This window comes from Xyrauchen texanus, chromosome 50 (assembly GCF_025860055.1).
Source record: "Xyrauchen texanus isolate HMW12.3.18 chromosome 50, RBS_HiC_50CHRs, whole genome shotgun sequence".
Lineage (NCBI taxonomy): Eukaryota > Metazoa > Chordata > Actinopteri > Cypriniformes > Catostomidae > Xyrauchen > Xyrauchen texanus.
In genome coordinates, this window is record NC_068325.1 from 2574991 (window position 1) to 2589059 (window position 14069).

At 37.9% G+C, this 14069-nt stretch overlaps 1 protein-coding gene across 2 annotated transcripts in view; it reads right to left on the bottom strand.

The window, feature by feature from the left end:
* The window catches only part of LOC127640885 (serine/threonine-protein kinase MARK1-like), an 83008-nt gene that overhangs the window by 43604 nt on the left and 25335 nt on the right, over positions 1–14069 (bottom strand). For both annotated transcript variants that reach the window (XM_052123580.1, XM_052123578.1), the window contains exon 4: positions 3665–3713. In XM_052123580.1, coding sequence (XP_051979540.1) covers positions 3665–3713 — 49 coding nt within the window. The remainder of the gene's footprint in view (positions 1–3664; positions 3714–14069) is intronic.

Below are 14069 nucleotides of genomic sequence, written 5' to 3' on the forward strand. Positions count from 1 at the left end.
CGTACATTTAAAAAGCTAAAGTTTGAACAAAATGATAAAATAAAATTTATAAAATTAATATTTTCATAATGTACCAAGTTAGAAGGTCCCCTGTATAATAAACAGCATTATGGTGCAGTTACATTTCTCTTTGCACAGTGAATTCCACGGGTAAAAAAGGCGTGGGCATCAAACTTGAACTCTACATGACATTCGTGATGGGAAATTCGCTTCCTGAAGTCCATCGCGTGAAATTCCTGATTGTGAGGATTCCTATTTAAATTAAGAAATCTTTCTTTCAATGAATCCAACCTAGTTTTAAAGAATATATATACCTACATTTTGCTAAATTATTGTTACGTGGACCGTTGTACATCTCGTGGCAGTTTCCTGGTGAAATGAACACTAGAGGCACTTTAATTCCCTTTCACACAAATGACGAGTAAAACAATAGATTATTCGTTCATAAACACATACTTTTTTCCCTGTTCCACACAAAATGCCATCTTATCGCATCTAACTTTTACTATATTTAGCATGATTGCTCTTTGAAGTCAATATATCAAAAAAATTATAAAACCTCAGGCTCTGGAGATATTAAAAGTCACTTCCGTGCTCAAGATGAAACCTCTGACAGGCCTGTGGAAAGGGGAATTGATTTGAATAGAGTGACTTGTGATGCTGATGAAAGTTGTGTCTGACTGAGAAGATCTCGCTGTAATATGTAGATCGATTACGGTGATGGAAACAAAATTCTCTGAGTTGGTTACAAGAGTGGCAGATGTTGAGAAGTGGATAGATTATCTGGCGTCATCAGAGAGGGAATTAATTGATAATCCGCTGGCGACCAAAGTTGATTTGGAAAACTTGAAAATTTTAAGAATAGGAGCTGCAGGAATAACATCTGAACTGTTGGAATTCCTGAGCATGAGGAGGGCAGAGATATGGTGAATTTACTAGACAAGCTCTTCCCGAGTCTGCTCGACATAAGCCACAAGCTGGAAATCAAGTGAGCTCACAGGGTTTTGGCTCGGCTGAGGGAGACAGGCCCCGATCAATCCTGGCCAAATTCCTGAGATCATCCGATAAAGATTAGGCGAGGAGCAAAGAAAGTTTTCTTGGAAGAATCACAACATTTTCTTGTTCCCAGACTTTGCAAATTCGACAAGAGAGAAATGTGGTCATTTCAAGAAACGCAAGAAACTCTTACATCAACGGAATATTGCTTTTGCACTGATGTTCTCAGCCAAACTGAGCATAAATACTAAGGATGGCCGCAAAGTATTTTTATGCCCCAAGCAAGCACTGTCCAGCCGATTTGTGTTTCTCATGCGAGTGGATTGACTTGCTGTACTTACTTTTGGCTGTCTGAGGAAGCTGGGCACCATTTTTGTTTCTTTTTGTGTTGGTTCCGCCTAGCAGCTGGAGTTTGTTTTGTGAAATAACACTCCGTCAAGAAGCATTTGCATTGACGGAAGATCGCTTTTACACTGTAGTTCCCGGCCAGTAATAAGGATACTCCAAAATATCTACATGCCTGCAACAAGCGAGCTGATGGACTGAGGAAATCATGGTGTGTTTCTTATGTGGCCTCTGAGTCAACTGGACCATCCGAGGAACAGGGATGCCTGTTTTGTTTTCGTTTGTGCTTTTTCCGCCTAGCGGCTGAAGTTTGTTTTGTGGAGGAACATACCTTTGGGACAGCTGTGGATGAATCTGCTTGTTCTTTATTCTTATTCTATTTGTATTACTAAGTATTTTCTGTTATGTAATTTTGCCTCACAAAATTTGTATAGAAGCACCGGGCTTGAGTAATCCGATAGCAAAGTTGTCGAAGGGATTCTCATAGGCATGCATGCACTCTTTGAGTTTAGAGGGATCAACGCCGGTTGGTGCTGTCGTGCGTGGGGTTAATGCACACGTTTTTCTTTTTTGTTTGTTTTGTCCGGGGGGAAGTTCGGGGTTTTATTGTTGAACTAATGCTGAAATTTGGCAATTTAGAAACACAATATATTTTTTTTATTATATCAAAATGTAAAATGTTAATATGAGTGGGTAATCTCTCTCCACATGGAATGTGAATGGGTTGGGGCACCCTAAGGTGGGCTAGGCCTACCTAAGATTTTGTTTTATTATTATGCATTGGTCGCTCCCACCTGAGAGAGCCCCTACCTGGTTTCAAATTGAACAAGAAGCCCTTGCCCCTATTTCGCCATTGCAAAGCCTTTCAATCAAATTAACCAGAGAAGTTAAGTCACACCCCGTTATCTCGCATTTGCACTCGATATGGACAAAAGTGTCCAGAGAGTTTAATTCAGACATTTACTTAAATGTTGCCTCAAGCATATGGTTGAACCCTAAATTACATATTAATATGACCATTTTATATGTTGTGTTTGTATGTTTTATCTTTGGAATCAATAAAATTGTTAATAACAAAAGTGTCATAGAAGACCTACGAGGGGGAAAAATATTTGGTTGTTTCAGCATTTGTGTTTTTCATCTCACATTTGCTTTTTCTGACACTATCTGTCAGGATCCCAACAGTCTTGAGTATTCATTTAGGGGGCATTCACAATTGGTTTGATAGCTTGGTCTGAACCAGGGTTCATTTCCCCAGACCACTATGTTAAGTGGATTCGGATGCGGTTCACATCATCCAAACAAACCGAACTTTGACATCAAATGAACCTGGGTGCGCACCAAAAGTGCTAGAGTGAAAGCACATTAGTGTCAGGATCATGTCACCTGTTTCTAGTGTTTTTGTTTATGTCTTGTGTTTTCTTTCTATGTGCTCTCTATCTTATGTATACCACCCTCAAATGCCTTGTTATTAGTTTATATGCTACACCTGCCTATCTCGTTTGCCTCCTGTTCTCTCCCTCTTTTCATTTCCCCTGTGTGCTCTATCCCGTGGTGGATTCTTCCTCTTGGTTCCCTCCCGGTCTATTGTATTTTCCCACTTGTCTGGTTACTTCTAATTCTTTCTACTTTATTTATTAGTATTTTTGTCTGTTTTTGTTTCCTCGTCCAATTTCACCCTCTCGTAGGTGATTTCCTTTTTTGTTGGTTTTAGTCTGGACATTTTTGTGTCTTACTTTTTGCCCAGTTTTGTTTTGTATATATTTTCATTTTAATTAAGAAACATTTCAAGAGTTTTGGCTGTCCGCGTTTAGGTTGCCTTCACAATTCCTTAAGAAGAATCCAGCCAGCTCTCCTGGAGGTGGCCGCCCTTTCTGCTGCTGCTTTTCTGGAGGCGCCTTCCCTTTCCACTGCTGCTCACCTGGAGGTGCCCGTCCTTTCCACAGCAGCTCTTCTGGAGGCACTCGTCCTCGTCACTCCAGTTCCCCCTTTTTGTACATCTTTCTTTCCTACCCACACTCTAGCCAAGTATCCTCCCACTCTGGAGCAGACGAATCACACCCCCATCTAAGAGCCACACTGCCTTGGTCTCAGGCTTTGTTGGTGTTGCCTGATTTTTTTTTCTGCTCTGGAGCCACCCAACCTCATCTCCACTATGGAACCACCTAATCCTGCCCCACCTCAGAGCCACCCCCATAAATTTTGACTGTTTTTGGTACAACAAAACATAACAAGAATAGGTGGACCACAGTGGGAAAATAAAGCTAAATAATGTATGGCAACCACAATTGCTGTGATCATACATTCAATGAAGCTGACTTACCTATATTAGGATGATTTAAGACCTTCATGATCCTCACTTCACGAAAGAGCTGAGAGAGAAAAGAGCCAATGAGAATATCAGATATTATTACAGGGTTCACCACTGCCAGAAGTGCTAACAACTTCTTGAAACACAGAATTTACTGAAATTTATTTTGTGGTTTTACCATTTGTCAACCTGAACTAATCTTGTCATGTCATAAAAGGTCAAATGATTCTATATTTAAAAATATTTGACCTTCACACATGGTCATGAGTGTCTACAGCGGTACTCTATGTGATGTAATTTCCTGTTTTGTGGCTTTCTTGCCACATCATAAATACAAAGCTCCCTGCATGTTGGTTAATCCACATTGACTTGTCAGTCAAAACGGAAAGTTGTAGAGGTGGAGCAATTTAATACATTTTGTTTGTTGTTTTTAATGGAACTGTTGTTTTGTCGACATTTGCTTCTTATAATAAACTTGTATTTCCTATTATTTCCCATAAATTAATTAATGAGAGACTGTGTTATGTTGTGAATATGGTCATGACTGAAGTAGTAGTAGTTCTTTATGTGTCATATTACGAGTAAGTAGGGACCACAGGACCTTGGTGTTGCATAATACTAAACGTCCAAATAGACAACAGTTTGTACATTTATACATGCAACAGAAAATTACACAGTGCAAGATGGAACAATAAAGTGCAAATGTAACATTTAGAAAGTGTAAAACTTGTGAGCACTGTAAACTTGTATACCAGGTTAACCTGGGTAGCAGCAGCAGCATGATCAAAGTGAACTGTTGAGTTGTTTTCTCAGTTCAGGTGTGGGAGAGTGGGGCATACGGAGTATTGAGGATCCTCACAGCCTGGGGGAAGAAGCTGTTGACTAAATTAGCAGAACTAGCTCAAATGCAACAAAACTGTCTGCCTGATGGTAGAAGCTGTAAAAGATTGTGGGAGGGGTGGATGGGGTCTTTCACAATGCTGGAGGCTTTGTTAGAGCACCATGCAAGGAAAATATCCATGACGGAGGGGAGGGGGACATCAATAATGCTGTATTCGCTGTCCTTTGGAGGGTCCTACGGTCAGCAGCACTGCAATTTGCAGACTGTGATGCAGCTGGTCAGCACGCTCTTAATGGTGCTCCTGTACAACGTGATAAGGATAGGAGGGGGAGGTTTGCACTTTTCAGCCCGGCGTAAGTATAAGCACTGCTGGGCCCTCCTGGCGAATGATGAGGTGTTGGTGGTGCAGGTTAGGTCCTCCTCTCTCTATGGTTGAGCCATTGATGGTCAGCTGGGAGTTGTTGACATGATTCTTCCTGATGTCCACCACAATCTCCTTTGTTTTGTCTACATTAAGGGACAGGCTATTGGCACCATGTTATTCAGCCAGTTGAGTAACTTCCTCCCTTTATAGAAATCCGTCGCTATTGCTGATGAGACCCACAAACTGTTGTGTCATCAGCAAATTTGAACATATGTCTAGAGTTGAACTTGGCACAGAAGTCATGTGTAATCAGTGTGAACAGAAGTGAGTTGAGCATACAGCTTTGAGGGGTGCCTGTGTTTAGTGTGGTGGTGCTGGAGATGATGTGGCCAACACGGAATGACTAAGGTCATTGGAGTGGAGGTAATCATATCCTCCTTAGACCGGTTGGGTCAATATGTCAACTGGTATGGGTCATGTGTGCTGGTGAGGCTGGTCTTTTTGAGTACTTTATAATAATGGAGGTAAGTGCTACTGGCTGATAGTCAGATAGGTCACAGGTGATTTCTTTGGAACCAGCATGATGGTGATGGGCTTGAAGCACAATGTAACAACTTCCTGACTAAGTGAGGTATTTAAGCTGTCTGCCAGAACACTGGTTTGCTTATCTGCACAACCTTTAGTACACATGCAAGGAAATTGTAATGTCCTGCGGCTTTACATGGGTTGATCCTAGATAGGGCCTTCCTTACTTCAGCTGGGGACGGGCGAAATGTCTGCTCGTTGGGAGATGGTAATGTTTTCCATGCAGGTGTATCCTTCTGGGCTTCAAATTTAGCATAGAAGTGGTTAAGTTTATCTTGGACAGAGGCAACGTAATCACTGGCCAGTGGCACAGCATCATATTTGCCTGTGAAGTGTCTTAATTTTCTGTGCGTACAGCCGTTTGTCCTTCCTGATGCCAGGGGAGAGATTGGCTCTCACTGTCCCTGCTAAAAAGACCAACATTGCTGGTCACCAGCTTATGTTGTGTTTTGTTTGCTGGTCCCCAAGCATGGGATGCAGGTGTGCTGTGTCCCCATCAGCTTAACCAGCTTAACCTGACAGAGCATGCAGGTCAACCAACATAATCATCTAGGTTTTGCTAGTAAAAAGCATTGCTATACTGGTCCACCAGCTAGACCAGCACCAAACAAGAACTAACCAGCATTAACCATCTTAGACCAGCACGGGAATGGCATGATGATTAAGCTGGCCTTTGTAACAGGAGTCTTAAGGGCTGCTTTATCTCCTAAACTGAATGCGTCATCTCGAGTCTTCAGCAGCCTGTGGACCTCTGCTGTCACCCATGTTTCCATGTTTCTGGTTGGCACGTATGGTGATGGTCTTGGTGATTGTCACGTCATCAACACATTTCCTGATGTAAGCAGTCACTGCTTCAAATTACTCCTGTAGGCTAGATTGGTGGTCATAAGTGGCTGCCTCATTAAACATGTTCCAGCCTTTGTGTCCTGAAGTGCAGGGGTAGCCTCTTCTGACCAAACTATGATCTGTTTCTGGACTGGTCTTGTGCATTTGAAAATGGCGTGTAGGCTGGAATGAGCATGAAAGAGTTATGATCTGAGTAACCAAAGTGGGGTAGGGAAATAGACTAGTATGCCATTATATAGTTGTGTAAACAAGGTTCATTATGGTGTTTCCCCTTGTTGCAAAGTTCAAATGTTGATAGAAGTTAGCAATACTTGGTTGAAGATTACCATGGTTGAAGTCGCCAGCAATGATGTCAACTACAACCCCTGGAATCACAAGTTTGAATCCAGCTAGGGCTCCTTATCAACTAAATTGGCCCAGTTGCAAGGGAGGGTATAGTCATACAATGGTTCTTGCTCTCGACAGGGCATGTGGTAAGTTGTGCATGGAGATTGCAGGGAATAGCATAAGCCTCCACACATGCTAAGTCCCTATGGTTATGCGCCAACAAGCAACGTGATAAGATGCACGGGCTGACTGTCTCAGAAGCGGAGGCAACTGAGATTTGTTCTCACCACCCACACTGAGGTGAGCAACTGCACCACCATGAGGACCTAGTGAGCTTTGGGAATTTGGCATGACAAATTGGGAAGAAAATAATACAAATAATTATAAAAATAAAAAGCAGTAAGGGTTGATTTTCTGTTTCTCGCTGATAGTGCTGTACAGTTCATGAAGCACTTTTCCTGCATTGTTGCCTAGGGGGATATACACAGCCACAAAATTAATAGCTTATGAACTCCCTCAGCAGGTAGAAAGATCTACATTTCACTATCATAAATTCTACCAGCGATGAACAGTGGCTGTAGACTACTAACATGTTCTTGCACCATTCTTTGTTTATGTGCACGCACAAGTCACCCCGCATATCTTACCGGACATTGTTCTGTCTCTGTCTGCTCCTAAGCAAGTTAGTCTGTGCAGGTTGTGAATGGCTGAGTCTGGTATGTTGTTTTTTAGCCAAGTTGTATTTTTTTTACTCAGGTCCTTAGAGGACAAACTGCCATAATAATATTATATATTCATATTATTTTCTCCTTTCAATTATGTATTTCTTTTTTTTTACCAAAATAAGTCCTGATAATAAATACCAAATTTTCATACTTTTCATATTTTTTCATATTCATATTTTAACCCTTTAAATGCCAGTTTGTTTATATAATTCTACTGTTGTTTTTTAATGAGAAAAAAACCCACAAAAAATGTATTATTTTCCGTATAATAAATGATAAGAGGATTTTTTTAATGCATTATTATTTTTTGTGCAGTGTCAGTTTAAAAAAAAAAAACAACAACTCACAATTAGGACCTTAGAGGACAAAAATGTCAGTGTCAAAATATGCCATAAAAATATTATATATTAATATTATTTTCCACTTTTACTGACTTTTTTAACCAACATTAGTCCTGAGCTTATCTTCCAAATGTTCATTCATTTTCAGGATTTTAACCCTTTAAATGCCAGTTTGCTTACATAATAACACTGTTAGTTTTTTTACACGGACACACAAACACAAACACAAACACACACACACACACACACACACACACACACAACACACTCTGACATCCATACCAACACACCCGCACAATTGTAGCTGCATTGTTTATTCAATTAGTCTGAAGTGCTCTATAATACATATTGAGAAAAATGGTGCCGGAATGAAAGCATAATATCATAGAATTCATAATTTTATGCTTTAATGGCACTCTTGCCATTTTAATGGGTTTCAATGAGGACATTTTTGTCCTTAAGGTCCTGAGTGTAAAAATTTTGTGTATGTACATATACATATTTGTGTTATATATGTTATATAGGAACTGGGGTTGAAATATAAAAATTCCCCCAAAAATACACACCTATGGCCAAATTTATGCCACTGGCAATAACACGAAAAAGACAAAAATGTCCAGAAGGTCACACAAGGGTGTTTTTTTTATTTATTATTATTTATATATATATATATATATTTTTAATTGTAAAGTATAACAGCAGACTGAGGGGTAAAAAGAGATTGGATGTTAAATTCTACTTCCTGTTTCTTACCCAATGTCTGTTTATCCTTCTCTGCTCGCTCTGCAGAGGCTGCCATATTAACCCAAAACACTCACAGATTCTCTTTACTATCAAAACCACAGAAGGCTTTTTTCACAGAAGTGTTTTTGTGAATGAGTGCAACATGAATGAATGAACATTTACAGCCCTGTAGCACGTCACCAGATGAACTGAGAACTCTGACACGTGCCTGGCTAAGGAATGGCAACACATGTGATGTCACATACACTTATCTGTCTGTGGCAGAATTCACTGAAATATACAAAGTACACATACAAATGAGGAAACGACAACAAATAATAATAATTAAAAAAAAAAACATTATGCAACATTATGAAAAGTCAACAAGCATTTTCCAAGAATAGGGAACAAAAAAAAGGGGCTTTTTAACTCTTAAAAGGGCAAATGAAAGGAGGTTATTTCATATGCAATGCCTATTTTTCGTTTCTGCACCCTTGGCCCCGCTCACTGGTGCTCAGCTACACAGGTGAAGTGGAGAGAGATGGGCCAGTCATGGGAGATTCATCCTAAGTGGACTTACACAGGACACCTTCATGTGCCTGCCTGGATTAAAACGTTTTTCTACAACAACATTCACAGACAGATGTCTTTGACTGCTTGATACATATCTCGAGCCGCTTTTAAAAGACGCGGTGTCAAGTTACAACTGTGAAGAGGAGAAGCTCTCTGTCATTCAGCTGAGCAAAAACGTGTCATGATGCATTCTTTCACCCATCTGCGCTATTTTTAGTTGTTGTCTGAAAACATGAAAGAATGATACTGGAAACTGGATGTGTCTTCAGCTTATTTTAGAGTGGATTATATGTTTGGCTCATATCATACCATAATATGGTTTAAGCTTTGCAAAGGAACTGTTATTAAAGGACGGGGCAGTTAAAACACTTAGACGTAACCGCAAAAAACGTGAGTAAATAGTATCATTCATGAATATTTCATATGTTATGACTGCGTAATAGATTAGTTTATGTTGCTGACATCCTGAAGTGACGCAATGGCTTGAGGCTGTCTACACCGGGTGCCTTGCCTTAAACTTTCTAAATGTTTATTTGTGTTGTTTATTTGCGTGTGCAGCGCAAAATGGAATGGGACATCGGTTTACTGTTTGCGCAATGCATAGCGTCGAAACGGACGCTTCCATGGTTGACAGCATCATTGATTAGACAATTAATCACCACAGTCCTAAAACAGACAATTAATCGTGAGCCAAATTTCATAAACCCGATAGCCCTAGTTGTTGAGCTGGTTCATTCTCTTCCGACTGAGTTTCAAAAATGGCTCTATTCGAGGGGGCTGCATGATTTTAGCCAATCATAACAATAGGCATTTATGCTGAAGTTTCAAGAAAGAGCTTCGGCACTTAAATATTAATGCAAAAAAACTTTAACTAACATAACAGTATTGGAGGACCTCAGGGAAGATAATAAAGCTATAAAAAAAAGAGCATTTCATGACCCTTTAAAGGCACACATCCTAAGTTTTTTTTCTAGTGAGAACTATTAGATATGTTATATAAACTATTGTTCACCAAAATCAAAAAAGCATGAAAGGTAGTTTATTTTAAACACATCAAAAAAGGTGTAGGACAATATATCGGTTTTACCAATTAAGGTGCCGATAGTTGCTTTTTGGAACTATCGGTTATTGGCAAAAATCTATGTCGATAGCTGTAGGTAGTTTTTTTCCCCCTCCATGTTCCTCTGATAATTACATTTTTTAAAATGAAGCGAGGACATGCAAAGAAAAATATGCAACTATGGAAACGTCCCTCGTCAGCACATACATTGTAAATATTAAAAATAGAGCATTGTAAAAGAAGTCTTTTAAAATCTTTTTAAGTCTCTGATATTTCAAAATACGAGTCCCAGGTGTGTTTCAGGCTTGTTTGGTATTAAAAGTCCCACGTTGTGCACCCAATCATCTTTTATTCAGATTATTATTAAGATTTTGGTTGAAAAATATACTACATCTATGATTTTATTCATTTTCTACTCTGGCCTCCATGTCTGTGCCGACTTAAAATCTGTATCGGTTGTCCTCAACATCAAATGTCTGTATCTACAATTTGTCTGTATCTACAACCCTTTCTACAGCATGGTGGGAAGACAAGTTATTTTATTGACTGCATTCATTAAGCCACTGAACCCTGTTACCAACGTTATTGTAAGAAAAATTATCAAATAAATAAATATCTTTGATTTATGACAAATATCAGTTTATCAATAGCTACAAACCAACATTTGGTAACAAACTAGCCCCTACAAAGTGATTTCAGGGTATTTTTATTTATTTGTTTACTTTGAAATTAAATTGTATTTAATTTTAATGCTTATTTAATATTTATTTCTAGAAAATAAATTAAATAATAATAATAATAAAAAAAAAAAAATCACACATATCAGGGTTTTACACTCTAGTCAGACATGCCCCAAATTTTGGTAACAAGGTAGCAAAAATTGCAATCCTAATATAAAATACATGTAAAATAAAATATAGCTGCAAGCAGCGATGATGTACCCAAGCACCATGGGTCCATTTCCAACCTGTGGCATGCGGAAAACAGTGCAAGGTGGACACATGCATTTGTCATTATTTTTATGATGACAAAATAATTAAAAAATTATGAAATTATAAATTCTAAAGAATTTTTAAGCAATTCATGTAAACACAAGAGGGCTATTTCAAAGTCAAAATTACTTTCATACTTTCTGCTGCCATTTGGTGGCGCTATGACCGTGACCCATAATAGCCGCATCCATATGATCAGCCCCCATTACCAAACATACAGCTGAATTTTCATCGAAATCACAATGCACACAGAAGATATAAGGCACTTCCTGTTTCCCATTTTTCACCATAAATTTCACATTTATTGCCTTGCCATGGCGATACCATTCAAAGTATCAAAAATCTGTTTGAAATTTAGCATCTACAATGTCTTGACAGTCACATGAATTCCCAAGGAGGAGTATTTAAAAGTTAAGAGCTTGTGATTTCCAAAAAATATAATGGCCGACTTCCTGTTGGGCAGAGCTAATGACTGCAAATATGAAAGTTGTTCGACTTGATCAGAAAAATATATTTTGGTGACTGTAGGTTAAAATGTTGGTGCTACAGAGGCCGTCTTACAAGCCCATTTTATAGGGGCGCTACAGTGCAAACTTTCAAGAATTTTCAAGCATGTCAAGAACCCCAAATGTACCGAAAACCTTATAATATAAAGAATAATAATAATCCTTAGAAGAACAATAGGCCTCCACACTAGTCTGATCTCATGGGTTGATGATTTGTTTTAGAAGTCCAGAATATCTAGAACACTATGATGATGGAATTAATACTGGAATGAATATTATATTTAATTTATTTACAGCTACGATTGCATTTGATGTTGTTTTGATTATTTAAATAAAAGTGATTGTTTAGACTGAGAATTTATTTCATTTATTAGATACTTTTGATTATATTATATTTAAAATAATTGGATGACATGCTGTTTCTTTATATATGGTTAGAAAAAAAGTGTCCTGTGAGAACTATAATGGACATTATTATTGTAATACTGTTCACTATGAGAAACAAAGGTGTCTTCCTCAAGGGAGCATTTACTGACCTAATACGCTGAATCCTCCATTGGATCACATCCAACGTTTTTTGCCTTACTGGAGAAGTTTGTACACAAAACATTACGCTTGTTTAAATGTATTAATTCCAAAGATTGGTATCTGAGATGTACATGGACATCTACCTCTGCAATCTCTAGAAAATGTTTAGATAACATGCCCTATCCTGTAATAACAAACCACTGTGATTTGTGCATCCGGTCCATCAGTGGACATGCTGAGAAAAGTCAAATGTATCACGTGACCACACTCTCATACATGTTTAATTAAGCAGTGGTCTAAATGACAACTGCTTGCACTGAGACCGTTTAAAGGGATTTAATTAAAAATACATAGTGTAAAATGTATAATATAATATGCTTTTTCCGACCATTGACGTCACACCATTGCATCCGAACAATCAGAAAAATCCTCCACGCCATTGCAGTAGACCTTATTTCATGCTAAGTGCCATTCCACAGCTCTGTTCTATTTCTATGGGGAGAAAGCAAGAACTAGAACAAGAAATAAAATCACTGTTTTCTTGGCAGTGTTCTGTGTGAAATAATCAGCAGGGGAGCCCAAACTTCTATTTTTAGAGCAATATTTCTAAAATCAACCAAAGCAACATTCCGCTCTGACACTGATGAGCATGTCACTTCCTGTGGTGGGTCGTAAAGTGCAGTATGTGTGTGTGTGTGTGTGTGTGTGTGTGTGTGTGTGTGTGTGTGTGTGTGTGTGTGTTTTCGCATTCACATTTTTTTTCAGCATACATTACCCACCAATTCTTGTAATTGTGATGTGTCAAGATGTTTTACTATAGATGTTCCACTGTTTTTAATGATGATCCTCATTCCAATAATTCTATCTTACTGTATTAAAGTCAAAAATATGCTGTCATACAATGTCTTTAATTAAAATCTTTGAAAATTAAATGCAGTAGCAAGGGAGTACTACTGTTATGTATACACTATTACAATTTAAATCAAATATAATAATTTTTCACATTATGGCAATTAGAACATCAAAACGATCATCTTTTTTTTCTGCATTGCGGTAATCTGAATATTATAGTGACCATCTTTTTTGCATTGTGGTAATGAGAATATCATAATGACAACCTTTTTTCACAATGCAGTGATGAGAACATCATAATGACAAACTTTTTTTCGCATTGTGGTAATGAGAATATCATAAAGACCATCTATTTCCACATTGCGGTAATCTGAATATTATAATGACCATATGTTTTGCATTGTGGTAATGAGAATATCATAATGACAACCTTTTTTCAAAATGCAGTGATGAGAATATCATAATGACAACCTTTTTTCGCATTTAAGTAATGAGAATATCATAATGAGCATCTTTTTTGTATTGTGGTAATATCATAACGACAATCTTTTTTCGCATTAAGGTAAAGATAATTTCATAATGACCATCTATTTCCACATTGCGGTAATCTGAATATCATAATGACCATCTTTTCTCGCAATGTGGTAATGAGAATATCATAATGACCATCTTTTTCTGCATTGTGGTAATGAGAATATCATAATAAACATCTTTTTCTACACTGAGGTAATGACAATATCATAATGACCATCTTTTTCTGCATTGCAGTAATGAGAATATCATAATAACATCTTTTCTTGCATGGCAGTAATGAGAATATCATAATGACCATCTTTTTCACATTACGGTAATGAGATCATCATAAAGACCATCTTTTCACACATTGTGGTAATGAGAATATCATAATGACAACCTTTTTTCAAAATGCAGTGATGAGAATATCATAATGACAAACTTTTTTCGCATTTAGGTAATGATAATTTCATAATGAGCATCTTTTTTGTATTGTGGTAATGAGAATATCATAACGACAACCTTTTTTCGCATTAAGGTAAAGATAATTTCATAATGACTATCTATTTCCACATTGCGGTAATCTGAATATCATAATGACCATCTTTTCTCGCAATGCGGTAATGAGAATATCATAACCA